This window comes from Xiphophorus couchianus, chromosome 20, assembly GCF_001444195.1.
Source record: "Xiphophorus couchianus chromosome 20, X_couchianus-1.0, whole genome shotgun sequence".
Lineage (NCBI taxonomy): Eukaryota > Metazoa > Chordata > Actinopteri > Cyprinodontiformes > Poeciliidae > Xiphophorus > Xiphophorus couchianus.
The window spans coordinates 2294679-2317517 of NC_040247.1; the positions used below are offsets into that span (position 1 = coordinate 2294679).

Genomic DNA, 22839 nt, shown 5'->3' on the forward strand with positions numbered 1-22839 from the left:
ACCCTGTAAGAATTGTAATTAATTACTCTTTTATTGAAGTCACGTTGAAAATTTTAGACAATGAATCAATATGTTTACTTAAACAACATAAACAAGCTTTCATTGTTGCAATTTGTAGTCATTTTTTGTTCTTTTTTCCACAAAGAAAGACATTTTTTGTTTCATTTCATAAAGTTGGAAGACAAAAAGAACAATTTATCTTATTCTCCTCGGCTCACCCACAGGTCTCTTCTGTGACGGTCAGTTTGTGTAAAATGTTACGGTTAAGAGTGAGGCGTACATGACATTAAAAATGTTTAATATTTTAGCCCAAAGGTAAAACAATCCTGAGAATTTAAAGATCTTGCAGATTATTTTATTCTTTGATTATGGGTTGTGTGATCACATCATCACTGCATTCTTTAAGAAGGATTATATTTGCTGTCTCTTTTTAAGACTTTTTTTCTCTAACTCTCCATGACTTGCTTCCTTTTTTTCTGGCTTACATCAATAGACAGTTTGAGGACAAAACATCAGATCTAAATTAAATTTGAGATGATTTCCACTTATTTTTTGAGGCAAAGCTTTGCCTTTTACCCTCCAGTTTCCTAAAATAACCATTTATTAAATGTTATGTAAATGTTTCTTGTTTGATATATCTTTACTTGAAGCTGTCCTTTTTTTAACTTATGACTCTAAAACCTGCAGCTGTTCTTGCAAACATCTGTGTTTTTCACATTTCCAGATAATGCTCTTGTAATTCCAGAATGGTGACGTATTATACATGATTAAAGGGTTTTTCTGACCCCAGGATCTGCTGTTCAACATTATTTAAGTCCGGTTTACATTACAATTATTGGAAAATTTTGAGCTGATTTTCCTTTCGTGTGATAATTTGGATTAAACTTGGCCCTTTGTGCTCCATGATGTCATCATGGGTAGTTTATACAGGCAGTAACAAGAACCGATGGCTCCTGATCAAATATCATATGGTCACATACGATATATATTACAGATGTGTGCAAATCTTTGTTGTTATTCTACTAATGGCAAAAAAACACAATTTTGCAATTTCTGTGTTTCCATTAAATAAATTAAATGCAAATCGCACTAGGATAAGCTTGTGGATTAGGCTTAATGATGAGTCTTTAAGTCTCATTGTTAGAGTAACAAGCACTTTACTCTCAGAACCGGCTACGTATGCAGCTTTTTGGGTAAATTGTAGTGTGTGATTTTATAGAAGAGCTTTAGATTCAACACGTTAGAATGACACAACTGTGCGATGCTGTGAGAGCTCTGGTGGAGCCAGCGGCACATTGCTGGAAAAAAACAAACCATCCTCCTGCCACTTCCTGTCGTCTTTGTGGTTTTTGCCAGTAGTAACGTCCTGAAGTTGATATTGTGACTTGTGTAAAATGTTTCCATTGCAGCTACTTAAAAATTGTGAGTGCATTGCGCTGATGAAGCATCGGTTGCAATAGAGGCAAAGATTGTCAATGAAGCGCTCTTGTTTTAGTTGAGCATTCTCTCACTCTCAGGCGAGCTTCTCCTAATTCTAGGATTTTTCTTTCTCTCTGCAGTTCTGGATTAAAGAGTCCGGCATGCTGTGTACACAGTGTGAGCAGTCAGGTCACATCCCAGCATCAGGTCATACGTGGAGAACGTGATTTATGAGCTGTGAATTTTTGAAGCCTTCGAAGTGATTGAACAGTTACGTTGTATTTAAATACAACTGAAAATATTGTGTAATGCATTCCCAACTGCAGGTGTTTCATTGCCCTCACACACACGGCTTAAATAATTGGGTGATTAAAAGTTTTCTACAGCAGTTCAGGAGGTTACTGCAATCATTTGAGTCAGGCAACTGGAGCAGACGTCTAAAATATGTCCAATGGCTCCTGAGGACAAAACTGAAAACTGGTTGTTTAATTTATCCAAACATCCATCAGTAAAAGAAAATAATCAGAACCTAAAAAATTATTTAAAAAATACCCCTCAAAAGCAATAAGTTATTTAACAATGCAGCTGCTTAAACCTTTAATGTTGTTTGGAGTCTTAAAGTAATGAAATGTAGTGAGACTCAATGAATGGCATCAAACTACTAATAAGTGTGGGAATTAGTGTGGACAAATGCTAAAGCAGCATTTACTGCTTGGATGTAATTATAGAGAGATAAATAGCAAACAGCTTAAGTAAACAGCTGTTTGTCTGGAGAGTTTCATTGCGATATAAAACCCCTTCCAGCTGCCAAAGGAGAGCTTTAAAATGCCTGAGGACTCCAGAGGAGTTCAGGACTTCTGGTTTATACATGAGATAAAAGAAACTTTCCTAAAACAAACTACAACTCATAGCAAATACCAGATGGGAAAGAAAAGACGGGGTAATTCTGGCCATATTTGACTGGAGTTCAAGGTTTTCCCAGTAAGTTGGACAAGAGGGGGATGTCTGCAGTTTTGGATGAAATGTTACAGGAACTAAACTGGAAGTAGAAGAGTCCAGAAGGGGTCTGTGGTTAACACCAAGAATTATTTGTGTTCTTACACATCATGCCAAAAGTTAACAAAGTAAGCATCCAAAACAGTAAGGGAACAATAGTCAAAACATGCAATGACTCAACCAAGCTAACTTTGTAAAAAACTAAAGAAGGACCAATTATTGTGACAGTGCCACTCCAGCATGATCCCCCCCTAGGGGGCGTAATTCTGGAAAATGGGAGGTCAAAAACCTAAAAGCTGCAGTGTATAGCTCTGGGGTTGGAGATCTCTGCTTTAAACTGTCACCATTATGAAAGTTTCCATGAGTTTGATGCGCTCAGTTGGTTTTAATCCGTTCCCAGATGTATCCTGTCCTACATACTCCTGAACGGTGGGTGACTTTATGACTTTATGCATCTTAATCTGCCACCACAAAGCGACGACGTGAACAAATGGTGTCACTAAAGGTACCTGCTGTTCAAACAGCCAGTAGAAAATGATGCTTTGGTTAAATAAACACAACAACTTATGTAACAGTGACTGAAAAAATCTGCGTCTAAATATTTAATTGTATGTATTTGATAGGGACAGACACAGAAAACAGGTTAAGGCCCATATGCTGCCTGCATCAGTGAATTAGCCATTAGCCATTAGCCATGACTAATTCACCACAATCGTTCTTAGAAGGACCTTTAGCAGTTTATTAAGTCATAGATCTGGGTTGTGGCTATTACTTCACACATTTAGCAATCAGGACAGCAGGCTTTGTTTCCTGGAGAAAAAAAGTCGTAACACCAGTTTTGTTAAAGATGGAGTGGTTTCTATAGAGGTACTGTAAGTAGATTGGAGGGAAGGCGGATTGCAGAATCTTGGAATCAAATTTAGATTATGAGGGCAGATGTCATCGTCTCAAAACATCATCAATAGATGCCTTCATTAAAAACCAGAATGATTTGGGAAAAAATTAATTTCTGATGAACTTTGTATCAACAAGGATGCAAAAAGAAAAGATGGTGTTGGAAGTGCTTCAAGATGTGGACCATAATGTCCGCTGAAGAGATTTCTGGTCTTGTTATTGGTCCTGTCCTTCCACCATTCATCAGGGTCGATGTTGAAACCTGTAACATCGAGGATACGGGAGACAACCTGAGCTGGAGCTTTAAGCTACTGTCATCTAAAACACAAAGAATGAGCCGCAAATTTTAGAAGATGTGATTTTTGTAACGGATGTATACAGAGGAAGAAGACTTAAGCCAAAATCTAAAATAAACTAATCTTTATGGTAGTATTAAAGTCAACATGCATGAAGAGTAGTATCATTCTCACTGAAGAGATTGCCCTCACTACTGATTACAGAATAACTCTAGGAAAAAAAAACAAACTGACATTGACAAGTTGCTTATTCAAGTTCAGGGTCTTTACAGTCACTGCAAGGAGCCAGAACTGAATTAAAAAAAGTAAATCATGAACCAACAGGCTCTTCCCTCCCTGGAAACCTCCATGGATGAGTCCTTTACTAAACTAACAGCTACGTGTTCCCATTTCATTCTTTCTCCAAACACAGTTGTGCATGTGAACTGATCAATATGATGTTTTCAATATGCAGTCAAGTTTATCAACGCTGTCCTTCAGCATCAGCCCATGCATTAAACGCTCACTGTGCGTTCCTCATAACTGTCATGATTTGCTAAGTCGTTGTGAGTTGCACCCAAAGTGCAACAGGATGGAAGCAGATTTTAGATGACAAGAGTTTTAATAGTCCAAGAAATCATCTGCGTAAACCACAGGAGATCACTGGGAACATGAGGAGACAGAGCGAGGAGACACAAGCACCCAGCAGGGAACGATGACACAGGTAAGAATACATACACACACACACACACACACACACTGGGGCAATCAAGATGATGAACAGCTGGAACCAATTACACAAGATGACACAAGATGGCTGAATGATCAAAATACAAAGTAAGAAACTTGAAACTATGTAAAACCAGATAAACAGCCCAATAACAGAGGAATTTCTCTTGCACTGCAAAAATTCACCATTCAGAAATAAAAGTACAAAAATGGCGCACATATTGCGTAATATAAGAAAACGTATCTGCCATGTCAAGCCTTTACAAAAGACATAAAAATATTGAACTTCAATGAAGCTACAAACACCTTAAGTTCAAGCAAAAACCCAAGAATTTATCCTGTCTGTACTAAAACAAGAAATGTTATTGGCTTATTTAAATAAAAATATGAGCTCACCAATGTTTCACGTCTGTATTATTTTTCTGCACACAAAAAGCCTAAAATATTAACAGCGACTTGCTAAATGAATGCTTAAACCTTTTTAAAAACACTTAGAACTGTTAAGGCTTTGGGCTTTTCTGCACACGGAAACACAAAATGAAGAGCAATCAACAAAAAGCTATGAGATTATAATCCAGTAATATGAAAACTTACCTAGAGAACGTGAAGCATCGCCTCAGTTGCAGGTTCCAGCTTTTCAGGTGGAGCAATGAGTGATGGGATGTCTGATAGAGTCTTCGCCATGGCAACAGTTTGGTTTACTGGAAGACAAGACAATCTCATTTTATTTGTGACTTTGTACTAATATCCTCAACAAGCTTCTGGTTCCTAAGCTACTTCCAATATCAGACAAATGGGAAAATGGGCTTGAGACATACCTGTAGAGTGTTTGTCAATCAAACATGAAGAAGAAAGGAGGAAGAGGAGGAAAACGATCAGAGCTGCTCCACAGAACAGTGACAGTGAGCAGTAAACTGATATAGGTCACGTTTAATACAGCAAAGAGTTAAATTAGACATGAGTGTTGTGACCCACTAACCTGAGAGGACGGTTTCTGATCGGGGGGTTTTGGTTACAGAAGACAGAGAATGAAAACAGTAACGTGGTGAGAGGAGCGTTGAGGAGATGTTTTCCTGCCAAGACCAGCAGAGATTCCTGGAAATTCACTTCAGTGTCAAACAAAAGAGCTTTGATTTGTTCTGCTTACAAAAGACAAATATTCCTCTGGAATCACTCATCCCTGTTTGAACTAGACCAACTTCAAACGAGGGCTGTTTTTAGCTTTCAAATGATTTAGATTATATAATGAGGGACCCAGAATTACTTTTTATTTGGGAAATAAAATAATAAAACATTTGTCAACAGCTATGCTGCTAATAAAATTGTAGTGGATAAATATTACAGGCATGGAAAAAAAGGTTTTTATGTTCCACTAGTTTGAGGACCTGTTGTATATGATTTAATTATGATCTCATCAAGGTGGATGATTGAGCCGATATTTGGGAAATTGGTTGATTGTGAGTCCATCTGGAAAAAATTCAAACACCCAAGAAAGCTGGAAAACACAGGAACATAAAACTGATGCAAAATCCAAAACGTACTTTCTTTATCTGAGAGCAGAGAGTTGCATCTGATCTGATGGACTTTAAATAGAAACACACACTTTGTCTGGCTGAAAATAAATGCATCAAATATAATAACAGTCTGCTGTAAAACGGTACATATCCTCCAACACAGTCAAATTGTTTCATTCTGAGTTTATGTAAATTACTAAAGTCAGGTAGTGTAGCCATGTTGACTTGTTTAATTTACAACATAAAGTTTTAAATGAACTTTAATTTAAAAATTATTTTACATTAATTTTTGGAAGTGATTTTGCATCTTCCTACTAAAAGTAAGGACACAATCCTCCTGTTTAACAGTTTATTAACTCACTTTAAAAACGATTTCAGGTTCTCATTTGTCTAATATTTTCAATTTTCAGTCCAAAGAAAACACGATATTGGATGTTTACCTCCAGCAGGATTTCAAACTGACATATACAGTATCGTAAAATCTCTGTGGTTTTGTCTTCAGCTTTTTTATTATTATAGTGAATTACATGTCTGTCCCACCACATATCTGAAATGATGTGTTTTTTTCTTCTCTTTGTCTAAGGGTTTTGGTTTTGCTACCTATAAAGTAGTAAAATAGACCAGTCTCGTGTGTAAGGCCAATTACAGACCCTGATGTAAACACTTAGTTAGTGTCATTACACTGGAACCAGACGACAAGACTTAAAAAATTGCCCCCTGAAAGAAGCCAAGTTCGCCACATGCGTGTGGAGCTGCTGTGGTGCTGCTTACATTTGGGACTGTTGAGGATGGATTAGAAAACAGAAACAGATCCCAAAACAACCACAGTGAGACCAAAATCCACATTATCTTTTTAAATCAGCAGCTGCTTTCTCCAACAAAATTCCTTATCATCAACATCTAAGCACCAGAGACCAGACAATCAGCAACCCAAAATTATCTGCACAGCATTCTCAATTAAGTTTGACACTCTCTGCAGTCTGCTCTCAGTTTAGCATTTTTGATAAGACTGATCTTTGGAAAACTCAAGAAATGTTGTTTTCTCCACTTTATAACTCAGAATGTCACCAAGTCTGCGGTTTGTCTGAGGACTTGCAGACACAAAAACATCAAGAGCCTCCAAATCCCCAGCAATAACATTTAAGGCTTCTTTCCCAAAATTGAGCTCAAGAATTATGAGATAACTGAACATCTGTAAGGTGATGGATTTTATGTTGAATCTGGTTTTATATCAGGAGGAAAAATATTATTTTCATCATCCATAAATCAAGATTTTCCATGAAAGCTGCTGTTTTGTAGCCAATGTCTTTATTGTTCAACACATTTTGTTTGTAAATGCAGGTTACAACATTTCTTACTTGTATCTGTTATTCTTTTCATGGTTAAATAACCAAAATGAACAACACAGAAGGGCATTTATGAAATGCTTATGAACCGTTCAACCTTCCCTGACCTGTTTGCCTAAAGTGATTTTGACAAAAAGAAAAAAAAAAAACACCACCTCTTTATTTTTGCCGAAAAATATTTTAGGCAAAAACAAACCACTTTTGGCAGAAATGATTTAAACCATTATTTTATTAAGTTGACACTGTACAAATTGAACATCTCTGGAGAAAGACCAATGGGTTTTTTGGAGATGTTAAAAAATTTGGTTGCCTGAGCAGCAAAGCAGAATCAACACAACTGCAACTGGAAAAACTGAACAGTGACCCAGTAAGTATTTGAATTAATATCACACTATTACTCTATCCTTCATGCAGGGATGTAGATCCACTCACATGCCAGCTGCTGGAAATTGAAAGTGAAACTAATAACAGCTGAAAGCAGCTGATTCTTTAATAAAACAAAGAAAAAGAAACAAAATCTGAATGACAAGCAAATGTAAGGAGATGCATTCAGTATTCTGAATTCGATCCCTGTATTCATGCATAAGAGAAGTTCATCAAAAGCAACTCACATGCTTCAAAGACCTGACAGGACTTTATTCTTACACAAAATCCTCCTAATTCTCTCAGGTTTAAACCCGTTTAGCTCTTTATTAATACATAAAAACAGAAAGCGTGAGTCAGCAGCTGAAATAACTCCATCTGCTGACTCAGAAGGTTTCAGTGAGCAGCCAGTCTAAAACAGCCTCCAAGATTATTTTTCACTAATCACTTATGCTACCAGATTCATATTCTCTGCCACTCTTATTATTTTATGCTCCTCCTCCTTTGAGCCCTGCAGAGGTTCAGTTCCAATCTGCCATTAAAGCTTTTTCCCAGAATGCCTCTGGATTATCCAGATATTATTTCTATATTTTTAGGTCTTTGAATACTAAAGTCGTGTGAATGGTTTAATTTGCAACATCTATGTTACCAGATGCTCCTTAGGTTTGTTTATAACAACACAAACATTGGTTTTGATGTAGGATATCTGGTGATTGCACTTATTTTTAAGTGCTTTTTACAAGGATGATTAGTTCTTACAATTGTCACTTGCTTTGGAATAGACTGCATGAATAGAGAGAAAAGGGTTTTTGACAACAGCCACAATTTCAAATGAAAAATTGCTGAGGTTACAGAAAAGAGTATTAAGGAAAAATCCTTTTTATTTCAGTTTGAGGCATTTTCTATTTTTCGTATTTGTTTTTTGCTCAAACTACTGGATGCACTCGATTTCCCTCACAGTTTAATTCAGGAAATTCAAGACTGAAAATTTTAAATAATCTTAATGATTCATACTAAAAGACAGAACATATACAGCAACAAAATGGTGCATTAAAAATGACTTAGAAAAGCTCAAACTCACCTAGAACATAAGGGATGTGGGAATAAAACAGTAATTTCCTGAAAGAGTGAGCAGTTATGCATCTCACATCACGGACTGGGCCTTATGTGAATAGGTTATTCTTCCCCTGGGGGTGAATTAAATTAGAGGTTATTTGATCAGGATTTGTGCTTTCAAAGTCTTTTGGAAGGTTAATTCAGTTTAATTTAACTCTGAGTCTCAGCTTTTATCCTGGTAAACAGCAAAGATGCAACAGTGCTTTGTTTCTACTGCCTTGGCTGTGATGTGCTGGGCATCAAATTTTCCCAGAACCGTTCAAAACAAAACAAATGACAAAAAAACCACCTGAAGATCAGAGTGTAGAGCTTCAGGATGAATATATTGGGATATTTGTTGTTTGATACGAAGGAAATGACTTTTATTGTGCATGTTTATAAATACCTGTACCTTTAATGTGTTCAAATCATGCAAACATATCCAATTGAATGTTAATCCAATAAAATTTATTCATACAGACAAATTTTCACACTAAAGTAAACATATGGACTGATAATTGAACTGCTGCCATCAGTGGAATCAGGGTTTTGTTTGTTATTTGTTTTATATTAAAAGTGTGATGCAAACGAGGGCATCTTTGAAAACAGGACGTCTCCACAGGCAAATCAGATAGTTGCAAATTCTGACCACAGTTTGCCCATGAGGGATGTGCTGCTGTGGTCCAGGATGCCACTGTGTAAAATGGGTCACTCCACTGTCTCTGCTGACGATTCGTCCATGTTGGAGCTGCTGTCCATCTACCTGCTGGCAAACTTTTGGTATTTACTAAAAATCTGATGCATCAGTTTCTCTGTTTTTAATTCTTTTGTTTGTCCTGGTTTTATCCTGATCAGTTTATGTTGCTTTGATTTAACTTTAGCACTACAGCATTACATCCTTTAGACTTTGACTCTTTTTCCATTCACTCAATTGTTTTAAATATACTCAACCCTCACATGCTTTTTACCTCATTGCTGTTTATTTCTCCCTAATCTGTGAGTTTCTCTTGAAGTTGGATGTTTGATTTAACTCTTTTCTATGAATTCTGCCATGCTGAAATAACTTACACAATTTCCTCATTGACTCAGTCATTAGTAATGCATTGAACGGCTTGAAGAAGGATGAAAAGATCTGCACATACCTGAATAAATTTAGATTTTTAAGTTAGAGCCATATTAGAAAGGATGCACTGAAAGACGAGTTGAATGACAGAGATTAAGGAGGAAAAGAAATGAATTTAGAAACCAATTTGCATCGATCTCCTTCAATTCTCCTCTATGTACTTCATCAGGATTCTGTCCTTCCTTGGTTTGGTTTGTGGTGAACCACATGGTAAACTGCAGGCCAAACTAGGGCCTGTTTTCTTATAGACCTCACAGCAGCAGCACACAATGTCACTCTGGGCGGCCATCGCTGCAGAACTCCAGTCAAAACAACTCCATCAAGCAGCTGCTGAAAAACCCTGAAAATCGCGTGACAGCCACAATCTGCAGAGGAAAACAAATCTTCCACTAACGAAAAGCCACAACATCTACATAGGTGATCTGAATCTAGAAGACATGAATGTTTTGAGCATTTTCAGGCATTTCAAATGCAATTTCATAACTTGGGTATTTTCTGCACCAGGACCACTCTCTGCCATAAAAACATGTTTTTTCCCCACTTATTTTTCCATTTTGGAATACCTCCTGCCCACTGGTCCCTGATAATTACAGCATACATTTCATTAATCCCAATCCGTGTCCTGTAAAACGCTGACAGAACCTGAACACAGTTCCATGAGGGAGCAGCAGTTTGAAGCTAATGCCATCAGACGTGTACAGCATTTCTGCTGCGGTGATAATAAGCTGAGAGTCATTCATAAACACGAGGCTGGACATGTTGACCACACCACATGCTGCTGCAGACGCCGTCTACGGCTGTTGGCATGTGAAAACCATCCAGCTCCAGTTATGGTCACATTTGTTTTGGCAAAAGTAACTAAACTATTAAAAGATTTACAAACCAAAATATTCAGGGAAATTTGATTTTACCCTTCAAAACAACAATAAAGTAAGAAAAATGCAAACCAGTGTCTTAATTTGTAAATGTTCTCATTTGCTGCCCAAGCTTTTGATTTCATGCTAAACTCAGAAGAAGGAAAAAAGTAAAACTAGTTTGATTAGTTCTCTGTTTTGTTACAGATGAACTAATCACCCTGTATAATCCTCTTTTGCATGTCATGAAAATCTTGTGGCCAAACAAATATTTAAGCTTTCATTCTGACTAGATTTCTGAAAACAAAGAGACAAAAACAAATCAGATTTGCATTTTGAGCTCTTGGCCTTTGTTTTTTTTTTTTTTTTAACTACTTACCAATGGTAACTAATGACTGGATCCAGTCACTCTGTGCTTTCAAACCAAAAGTAAAGACTAATGTGAAATACATGTAAAACTCTTTCTTCTTTTTTAGGATGTATTTGCACACCAGTGAAAAGCAGTGACCTGTACTGATGTTTATGAATACCAGTAACATGTATTTGTATAAACCAATCAGCTGAGCAGAAGTGATTCTAAAAGCCCAGCCCGGTTTTAAATAAAACTATTTACTATAAATTCATTGCATATTAAACTGCATGCACCAAAGCTGTTTCTCAGGGACTGAGTCGTACCAGTCTGTCTGCCACAGATCCAGAGCTGCTGCTGCTGGTACAGGAGGCGATTTGTTGAAATTAAAATAGTTATTAGAAGTTTAAATATGTAAACTAGGGAAATAACATTGTCTGGCTGCACAGAGCAGCATACTTAGTTGTAATTAGGATGAACCTTCATTCCATCCTTCTGTTTGGGTCAGTTCTGAACCACAGCTGCTGAATGGGTGCCAATGACTTTAGGCTTTTCTTGCCCTCCTAGGTCAAAGGTCATATTTGTTGTGGTGTAACATTAATGTGAGGTCTTCCTACTGTTTGCACCGGGATGCAGTGAGACTGAGAAGTCATATTTTCCACAGTGTGTCCTATTAACTGGATCAGGAGACTTACAGTCATTAAGCAAGATCATGTTGTGAAGTAAAGAACATAACATCAACAGTGGCCTTGGGCAGGAGGAGGTTTTTCTTCTGCAATCCAAACTATCAGGAGTCAGTTATGAATTCAGAGCTGCTGCAAAAACCCAAAAGGTTGTTATCGCTCTTCGGAGATTACCCTGAAATATTTTCCAGCTAATCTTTTTTTTTTCTCTAAAACATTCTAAAGGACTGAATGTAAAAAACAACAGTAATTCCATGAAGTGCTGTAGTCGTGCATTGAAGGGCCTTTTAATTGTGTGCGTATGGAAATATTGATAAAGAATTAAAATAAGTACCATAATATTGTAAGAACCTTAAGTCAGGAAAATGTTATAATAAAAGTGCAGTTTCTACAGACATATTCAGAGATTGCAATGTAAAAATATCAAATGCAGAGATAGCTTTTAATATGGTCTACACTGCAAAAACACAGTAAAAAAGTATTTTTGGTCTAGTTACTAGTGAAAATATCTTAGTTCACATTAATTAAGATAAAACTAACACAAAAGTAACTTTCAGCAACATACAGGAGCTTATTTTAGATCTATATTTGCTTAATATTGATTTTAAAAAAGTACTAGTTCCACAAGGAGAGTATTTTATTTATAATATTGAAAAAAAAAAATTAAATCAATATTAAGGAATTACAGTATTGGCCTAAACCGAGTTCCTATTTCTTGCTGAAAAGATACTTATAAGTTACTTTGGTCTCTATTCAATAAATTATTTACACTAGAAACTAGACCGAATTTACTTGGGAAGATTTTGTTTTTACAGTGTAACTAGTTAATAAAGTTAGAAAAATGTCCACACAGGCAACCTTTAAATAAGATAAGCCATAATTTTAATCCGTAACATGTATCATGAAGACCATAAAGAATAAAGTGGAGATCAAGCTTTGTTCAACAGAACTCATCTTACTGCAAATAAACAAAAATACCTGTTCAGGACAAAAATACTGTAGATCTTAAAACTGTTTTCCTAAATCACAGTGGTATTTATTGTGTTTTCTTTAATATGAGGAATTTGAACAAATGAGAAGCAGCCTGAGGTTTCTGTGTCCACCTCCTGCCGCTGATTGCACCGGCAGGCACTTCCAAAGGAATTTAAACTCATTAGCCTCAGAAGCTTTCATTACGGCACAATAACAAAAAAAAAGAGGTAAACTGAGCCAGACACTTAAGAAAAATTGGTGTCTGGAAGAGAAAACATGCACACTGTAGAGCCGCTGCAGAAGTCTGTGGTCATCCTGGCAGCTCCCATGAAAGCGTCTGGAGTCACCACAAGCCTCACTTCAGAGTTTGGTGATTCTCATATGATCTTGTGAAATGAGCAAGACCTCAGGTTGCATGTTGTGGTTCTGAAATTAAAATGGGGATTTTGTTTCTCGTATGATTATATAAAAATGTGTATAATGTTGTTGTTCTTCATTCCTCTGTCATAGAAAAAATCATGTGACAAAACCTCAAATTGCACAGTGTTTTTATGTGTTTTCAAGCCAACTGTGTGGGTTTGGCTCCAGCAAAGCTGTTTTGGCAAACACAGTTTTGGTCAGTATAGTTAATTCCAGTAGCGTGCAACTGGAAATGAGAAAACTGTAGAAAACAGTTTGAAAAACACAAAATGAAAGAAGCATAGCAGTAAAAAAATCTGGCTTAGGCAATAAGTATTTTTCCAGGAACAGAAGCGAGTTTATAATGTAATATTAGTGGCAGCGCTGATTTATAAACACACACACAAACACAGTAAGGCTGTTCTGTCGGGCTCAGAAGGCAGATCTGCTCCGGCATCATAAAACGGTGGTGGCATCTTGGTATTTCCAGCCTGTCTCTTATATAACGGATGCCTCTGGGTGTTTCAGCTTCCAGAACAGGTCACTCCAATGCAGACAAGCTATTATTCTATGCAAATTACTAAACATGCAAAACAGATGACATTTTACTTAAAGATCAAGGCAAGCCAAGTTTATTTGTATGACATTATTCATAACACAGGTAACTCAGAAAGAACGGCTCATGTGAGAATGAGCAGGAGCAGCAGCACAGAAAATTACAATATTTAGTAACAATGTGAAATTATATGCAAAACCATTGAAATAAATAACTAATACACTGATCGCTGATGTTTATGGGTGAGCTGCAGCTATTTTTTTGTCTTGTTTCTAGTGTAAATATCCTAGTACACTTGAAAAAATTTAAAAGTACATTTTCAGTAAGATATATAAGCTTCATTTAAGTCGATAATTCTTGCATATTGATCAGCAGATTAGGTAAATAGATTAAGTACTATTCCGCTGGCAGACTTTTTCACTTATAACCGGAAAAATGTCTTGACATAAGTGAAATAATTAGTACATTCTTTAATCCATATTTAAGAATTAAATACCTGAAACAAGCTTATATAGCCTTCTGGGAAGTTATTTAAGATATTTGCCTTATAAACTGGAGAGCAATTCTTGGTAAAGTTTTCTGGTTTTGCAGTGCATTTAGTGTTTCTGTCCCTTTTAATCCAGACAAGGATATAAGATATTAAGAACAATCAGTAGAAAATATAAAAATCACATTTTAATAAAATGCTGTGACTGCAAAGAGTGATGCAGAGAGAGGTTCAATGTACATTGGAACTGAAAAACATTGCAAATTCTGTCAAATATTAGTATTTGATGAAATGATTGATGAATTACAAATCCTTAAAGATTATTTTTCTTTAATCTCATTCTACTGCTATTTAAATGTATCCTTTAAAAACAGGGAGCTGATGCAGTTATGTAACAGATTGTATGAAGTTGGGTTTTATAGTATTAATCCAGACTGGCAGAAACATTTCCACTGACCTGTAACTGTCAGATTTTTGTCTCTTGGCAGAAAAAGGTGAAGATGCATTACAAGAGACATTACAATAATCTGAAAATAGTAGCATGCACGTCTCCTTTAACGACAGGAAACTCTTTATTTTCAGGCTTTTTTAAACATTTTGTAGATATAGAGTCCAACTGAGAATCTGTTTTTCTACCAGTAACCACAATCATCTGTTCAGTGCCTCTCTCAATGACACTTTGACATGTTGGGGTGGAGAAGCCAGGGATCACACCATTAACTCTCTGATTAGTGGATGATTCATCAGTAAGCCAGAACCACAGATGGACATCTTCAAAAACGCCTTAACAGCTGAACCATTACAGACCAAAGTCCAGGCTCATCAAGTTCACAACTCATCCCTACGATGAGATGGGAATTACAAAAATATGTGAGTTCACTTCAGTGTTTTTCTTTTTCAGTCGGTTATGGGCTAATGTGACTGGACATCAATATTCAAAGACATACAATCTTTGATTGTAAGAAATAAAATAATGAATTGAAAACATCCTGTGTTTGTGTCTTTCACAGGGATGTTCTTCTTCCAAATAAAATCCATTAATGCACATGTTGGTCCCAGAAACAAACAGAGTTATGTTCAGGTGCTGTGGGAATATTACTTAAAGTGAACCACAGACAGCAGCAAAGGTGTATATTTGTCAGCAGTTGAGTCAATAGCAACTTACAGTAGATGTGGTGCTTTAAAAGCCAAAGTATGCTTTAGGGGCAGTTTCATTGTGTTCTCGAGTATATACATAAAAAAACCCTAATATGTTATATTTGGCTGCTTGTAATAAATGAAACCAAGCTGCATGCAAACTTTCTGACTGCATTTTGCAGTCAGAAAGAGGATTTGTGAGATTTAGCAGTGAGATCACATGTTTTCTGCTGCTGCAGCATCATGTTAGGTAACACATGCAAAAGAGACATGACTCACATAAAACTTCAATGATCCAAGACATACACTGATTCGACTCAGGGAAACAGTCTCCTCCCTCACTGTGGTAACAGTTTGTTTTGAACAATAAAATATGGACAGGAAGGATTTTCATTTTTACCATCCAATGATAAAAAATCCCCAAACTGCAGTGCCATCATGCTTCTGTGTAGTGACTGCTGTAGGAAAATCAAACACTCCACTGTTTTACATGGATTTGTTTGTGATGCTCGAACAAAAAGGGAAAATCACTTTAGAACGATGGCTGAAACATGGCAAACATGTAACATATTCAGGGTTTAAGGAATAGAAAACTGGGATCTGAACATTAAAATGTGTGTAGATGTAACTCTGCTCAGTGTTGGAAACAGAAATAGCTTGTAGTCAGTTGGAGGTCAGTGATATTTCTGTCACCTCCACGTGAGGAGAAGCAGTGTGTGAGTGTTATTTCCATTCAAGTCATCCAGAACTCTGTAAGGCTTGACATGATCCTGAAAACCAAACGATAAAAAAACATTCTTGTTTATGTTTTTATCTAAATGAAGCTTCGTCACAGATCTCTGTGTGTGCATGCTCTTCACTGCTATGTCCACTGATGTGCTCCGTGTCTTTGTCCTGCCGACATTTCTGCCTGCACACCTCAACATGTGACTAATTCTCAGTCTCAAAATGACTGCCGTACCTTTTCTCTTTCTTGCCACATGCTAACTAAAAAAATCAAGCAAACCACACCAACCTCTGAAATTCGTGGACCACTGTAGTAAGTTTCCCTTTACTGTGATTATTAGTTTCTAGGAAGGTAAACAGGAAGATCAGTCGTTGGATTCCTACCATGGTGGTAAGGAGCTGAGCATGCCTTCCTGACATCAGGACCTACTTTCACTATTTTAACTTCTCACCATAATTTCAGTTTGTCACAAACTAACAACTGTGTAAATTATTTTAGATGTATTAAACAGGAATATGACAATTATCCATTGTTAAGTTTATTTCCATCATCATCATCAATCAGAGGAATGGCATCTTATCAATTAATGCAGCTAAAGCAGGGCTGCTTTTCAATGATAAGAACGTTAATATCATAACTCTGTGACCAGCAGGACGACCATCGACAGGTTTTCTTCTTTAAGTCTCCTGAGTGGTCTAAACAAAACCCGTCAGCTATGTTTAAAATGTGTGGAATATTAAGTTGGGTTTTGATTCAGCACCAAGTGGGTAATTTGAAATACAGTCAATATAATATGTGACACGATATAGAAAATATTTTTATTCCTATGTTAGTGGCTATAAAATCCCATAATTCATCAATATGGTCAATCAGCATGCAGCCAAAAAAATTCACAGTCACTTGGAAGACTTCAGACTTCAGATCACTCATATCCAAACCATCCGTCATCATCACGGCGTTTCCACAGCAATCAGCTCATATAGAAACAGCATTCCCATTCTTATCGTGAGATGCAGAGAAATTTTCCAGGAAGAATCTTGCAGCTACATGTCCTTGATCAAATAAAAGTCACCTGCATGCTTTGACATTTGGAGGAATGCTCACTTTGTTTCTACCAATCAGATTAGAGGATTAGTTCAGAGATTACCACTACAGTCACTGGAGTTTTTAGCTGTGAATAATTCAAGTGGAAACAGGTGCAGGTCCCATGGTGCAACACGCTGAGAATCCAGTAAATCTCAGACAAGCTTTGGCCACATTCAGTCATGAAGTTTTTCTCAGACTCATGGTAACCAAAACACAGCCAGCATTTCAAATGATTTAACAGACACAATAAAGCAGATTGCTTCTTGAGTGGTTGTTTTGAAACGTGGTTATGAAAAGCTGAATTTAAGACACGAATGGATTTCGATTCTCAAACCCCATTTGTAACATATTTCAGCTCTTTGCTCACAAGTTGCATGCTGATTGTAAACCTCAAGGCCAAACCTTGAACAGAAGCTGTGTATTTAGACACGCTGCAGGAAAAACATGAAAAACCAAAAAAATGAAAAACTTCACTTCCCTCATTCATTATAAACCGAAACTGGGAAGTTTTCGGCACCAAAGCCAAAGGGAAGGGGGAAGATTTAAATAACATCTCTTAGATTCTCAGCCTGAGTGTGGAAGCTGAGCAATGCGGCTTCATCACCTCACAATAAAGTGAGCGCGACTTATTAGAGCTGAAAAAGTCCCTGACTCAACCGTTAAGCTATGTGAAGCACGAAGTTATTCAGAATTTATTTACGAGTCTCTTCAAAAGCTTCAGTGGCACAAGGACAGTCGATCACCGAAACATCACCAACTGTTGATGCCTTTTATGAATCATTGTCTTCTCCAGGAGTTACATTTTAACTGGTATTTATCACAGGATTAAGTTAGGAAATAGAAAGAACACCTGAGTCAGATGAAAAATGGCATTAAAATCAGATTTTCTCTGGAGGAAGTTAAGAGCTGAAAAACAGAGCAGCTTTTCAGCTCTTAACTCAAATCTAAAGCACTTATTCTAATATAAGGAGTTCAGTGACACGCTGCAGAAGCAACAGCCAGGAAAGACATTCTGCTCAATGTGTTAGAACCTGAAACTGCAACTAAGGTATTTTCAGAGTTTGCCTCCATGCTGTGTGATCGCTGCAGAAGCTGAGCTACAGAATAAACAGTGTTAATCTTCAGGTTTCATGTGTGTGTGTGTGTGTGTGTGTGTGTGGGTGTGTGTGTGTGTGTGTGTGCTGGTGGAGAAGCAAAGAGATCGCTTCTAAAAACAAGTGAATCAAGGCAAGCTACCTCTTTATAGCAATAAAAGCCTTCAGCCACACAAAGCTAAGGTGAGTGTTGAGGTGAATGGCTGTGTTCAGCAGGTTTAGAGGAACAACGGCACAGTCAAAGTTCAACATGCCCTTCATTTTCACAACATGCAAATCTTAATCTTTTTGAAGATTAAAACAGAAATATTATGACTGAACTGTCACTTGCTTGGAGTTGCATCGTTTTCATAAACTAATATAGAATAGAATTCAACTTTATTGTCATTGCACTGTCACAAGTACAAACAACGAGATGTAGTAATATAGATTTTAAATCATTTTTATTTAGAGCAAAATAAAAAGTTAAACAAAAGTTCATTTGTCTGATTTACTAAAGGAGCAGTATTATGTGTTTTCTATTTTATGGCACAATCAAATAATTATGTTAACTTCAGTTGTTTCAATTTTACACCATAATTAAGTAACCATGTTATCATTAGTCACTATAAAAATGTGATATCACATATGACTTGGAAAAAAAACTGACTGTAATTTGATGCCTTGAAATTGGCCTCTGTCTCTTTAAGAGCTCCTGCTCTTTCTGAAACTCCGCCTTCAGGAAGTTGTCCCAACATGGCTCCTCTGTTGACAATGGACTTCAAACTAAGTAACCAAAAACTATCCTCTAATAACTAAAATATATGATAAAGAACATTCGATATTCCATCAACACAGCAGCCTGTTGATGTTAGCTTCCACTGAGCTGATTCCCATAATTACTGCATCATCATGTTTATTTTACACAAACTTAGGCTGAACAAATGACTTATCCATTTATAGATTGCTAGCCGACTGTTTTTTAGTTCTTAATGTTTCACAATTCTTATAATTTAACAGTTTTTGTAAATGAATGAGCAATTAACACACAATTAATTCTTTATATCCATTAAATCAATCCAATTTTACAAACTATATCCTGATAGTTATTGAATTTGATCTATGCTGTTTGCCAAACCCTTTCATTGGTTGGACAATATATCCTTGTAGTTCCTTATTCTGTCATTTTATTTTTGCTTTTAGACATTTTTATCCTAATATAGTTAGAACTCTACAACCTTCTGTAAGCATAAACTGTGTAAAGACTATATAAAATAACTCAAATATATTCTTCAAAATGTTTTCCAGGGTGGCTGGATCAATAACTGACTTCAGTAAGAAAGAACAATAAACCAATCGGGTAAATGATGCTCCTAAATACCTCAAGAAGTTTGTCAGAAATATTTCTCTTGCAACAGGATCTCAGTTTTATCTGTGTGTCAAGTTAAATCTCAAGAGATTATACAGACTATCCCCAGAAAACCACCGGGTGGTTTATAGGAGGTATACTGCCACCTTGTGGTTAAAAGGCAACAGCACAACAATTTTCCAAGTTCCCAGGTAAAAATGTGAAAGTTCACTTTCATCTGAGGAAAAGAAATTGCAAGAAACTTAACTCTTTCTTATGTTTCCAGCTCATCTGCTACTGTTATCATAATTTGCATTGTTAGTACCAGCAATTAAAATAACATTAATTGTTTTTCATGTTTTTAATTGTTCAACTGAAAAATGTTTACAAATGGATATGATTTAAACACAAAAATACAAATCGGGATAAAAATGATTAAAGGAACCCTTTCAAACTTAATATTTGTGACATAATGGACTACTGAGACACATCTACATAATAACTGGGATATTAATGAATCACAATTTTAATAAAAAAAAACGTATGCCTGCCAATACATCAAAAATACAACCTGGAATCACAATGAGACATTTTGTGACACAAGTACAGAATGTAAAACTAACAATTACATCAAATCTGAAAATATTTATATCCTGAGCAAAGTCAAATGAAGTACCCACCGACGAGTTCAACAACAGCTACACAAAATAAAACTAAAAAATGCTGTCATTCTTATCTTGCTCCAATTCTTCACTCAAAAACGTGTCTGCAGGCAACTTAGAGTGGGAGAAGTTTTACTCGTGAAATTAGAAGTATAATCAAGGCAGAAACAAAGAAAGTGGGCAACACTTTACAGCAGACATGGACAACAAACCGGCCGTCCATCGTCTGGTTTCAGCCCACCCTGAGGGGCGGAGCTACGAGAACCACGCCGTCGCCTCTGACAAACAGCATGGGGATGTTTCTCTTTGTAGACTGAAAAACAGCATGAAAAACAGTCATATGAAACTGTAACCTTTCATTTTTAACTCAAGTCTGCAAACGTAGTTATGAAACATATTTAACCTGGAACCACGTTTAACACATTTCTCCAAACATACTCTGCTTTTTAGTACCTACACTAAGAGATTAAACTTTCTAAACTGTTATGCAATCTTATCCAAAACATAACGGATCTCTGCAGATGGCAACTGGATCCCATTACGTTTTAAACTCAAAAAGCGCAAAAATCTGACCGTCAGGCGTCAGTTAAGATAGTTAAAGGACTAAGGAAGTCAAGTAGAGCTGTGGAATATATTGTGTTGTAGTACAAAAAAAGAAAATTACAATAGGTTGCAGGTATAAAAATATGAAATCACACCGTAAATTGTAAGTACCACACATTCAAAGTCTGCCAGTGATGCATATAGACAAAGTGGCCTTGATTGACCAAATGTATATTTTTAGTAGCTGTGATGCTAAACTTACAGAAAATATTGTTGTCAAAGTGATGATGGGAAAGAAAGCAGCACCAAAACACAAAAAGTTTAAAACAGACTGACTTTCTAACACTGTAGATGATAGAGAGGTGAACTAAAGAAGATTGCATAAATCTGAACAGAAGTGTAGAAAAAAACAACAAAAGGAAAACGGGTCCTTTACCTTGTAGAGTTCCTCATACGTCTCCTCATCGATCTCCACGGTCGTCACCGTCTCCTCCACATCCCCCAGGATCATGTTCAGGTGCTGATCATACGCCTGGGACAACATGAAACACGCGAGTGAGGTCAAAGATCTAAACTGACAGAAGTGGATCACCTGATCCAGTGAGCCAGTGAGTGTAACTTACATGCAGACGGCCCCGGAGCTCCCGGTCGTTCCTCATCTTGACATAGATCCGCTCGTCCAGACTGAGCCTGATCAGGTCAAGCGGCTCCTCGACTGTGTTGGTAGTTGGTTGCTGCAGAACAGAGTGACAGTTATTTCTGTTTTCAAACAGAACCTCTATTATTCTGCCACAGCCACTCAGAAACCAATAAGTAACAGGCTTATAGGACTTCAGAGATCAAGTCTGTTCACTAGGGATTTATTATTGTTTTGGTTCTAGTGGACTTTAACAGACAGGAGAGCTGCGTCTTGATAGCGATACTGTCTGTTGATTGGATGCCCAAGCTACCATTTCATATGCAATGCAAAAAATCTGTTACTTTGAGGCTTACATGTATACGAGTTGTATATTGTATATTCTTATTTTGTCCTTTAAGTGAAACAAAATCAATGTGTTTTTCAACTGAGTAAAATAAAGTTTAAATAATCACAAGCTTTAATAATAACCATAATGGTGCAGCCGTCCAGAACAATGCAGTGTTGCACTATTGCTCTCACTGATGAGCCTGATTGATTGATTAGCTGAATGTGCACAAACAAAACTGATGGTCATGTTATAAAAAGTAGCAATTTATTTGCCGTCTGACCTACAATCTCACCTGATGATGGTCAGTAACAAGAATTAAGAATTATTTATGACCTAGTAAAAATATACAGAAATACTCGGAAACTCGCGACGAAAAGTAATTAGAAGCTTTTTGTTCTTAAAACGCAGCAATAAAGGTCTTCAAAATATGTGCAGTAAAAGTTACATTACCTGGCATTCATCACCCAGCTGCGAAGGGAAAGCGAAAGGACGAGCTCGCGAAATGAATGACTTCAATCAATCAATCAATCAATTACATTTTATTTGTATAGCGCATTTCAAAGTGCTTTACATCATAAAAACACAGAAACACAATGCAGCATAGAACCAACAATCAAAACACGACATGAATCAAATCAACAATCAAAACACGACTACTTTATTTTGTAAACGGGTGACAATAAAAGATCAAAACACGTTTTTATGATATTCACGACAGCATTCTATGCTGCAAGTCAGGCTAATTCGGCTAACTGGTTTCACAGGCCCGAACAGGCTCGTAATGGTGTTTTTAAAACCAAAAGCCCAAACTAAGCGTAGAAACTCAAACAGAAGTCTGATTATATCGCTAACATTTTACACAAAGTCAATACACCAATGACTTAATAATAATTTCGTCTTAATTCAACACAGCAGCACAAACCTGCTCGACTTCGTCCGCCATGTTTCTTTGAAATTACGTCGAGCGGAGAGACGGATACGGAAGTTGCCAGGTCCGTAAAAAAACACTATTTCAGGCAAAAGCAAAGAACACCTGCTCCGTTCGAAGAAAATGGCTTTTATTTCTCCCTTTCTTAATATGGACAGATTATACGGTGCTCCAAAAATCGATCAAAAATAACCTTAAATTTATTTTTCTCTTACTAAAAAATATATTACATAGATTTCTTTGTTTGCAATTAAAATGTAACCCATATTTTATTTGTGAAGCCCTTTACAATTATTAATATTTACATCTTTGC

General features: G+C 36.7%; 1 protein-coding gene across 1 annotated transcript; it reads right to left on the bottom strand.

The window, feature by feature from the left end:
* Positions 1–19774: 19774 nt before the first annotated feature.
* On the bottom strand, positions 19775–22625 carry lsm3 (LSM3 homolog, U6 small nuclear RNA and mRNA degradation associated). Its single transcript, XM_028003882.1, has 4 exons — positions 22521–22625; positions 21254–21364; positions 21067–21162; positions 19775–20400 (listed from the first exon to the last, which is right to left on the bottom strand). The coding sequence occupies exons 1-4, from the start codon at positions 22539–22541 to the stop codon at positions 20320–20322; spliced, it is 309 nt and encodes a 102-aa protein (XP_027859683.1). The 5' UTR covers positions 22542–22625; the 3' UTR covers positions 19775–20319.
* Between the last annotated feature and the right edge of the window lie 214 nt (positions 22626–22839).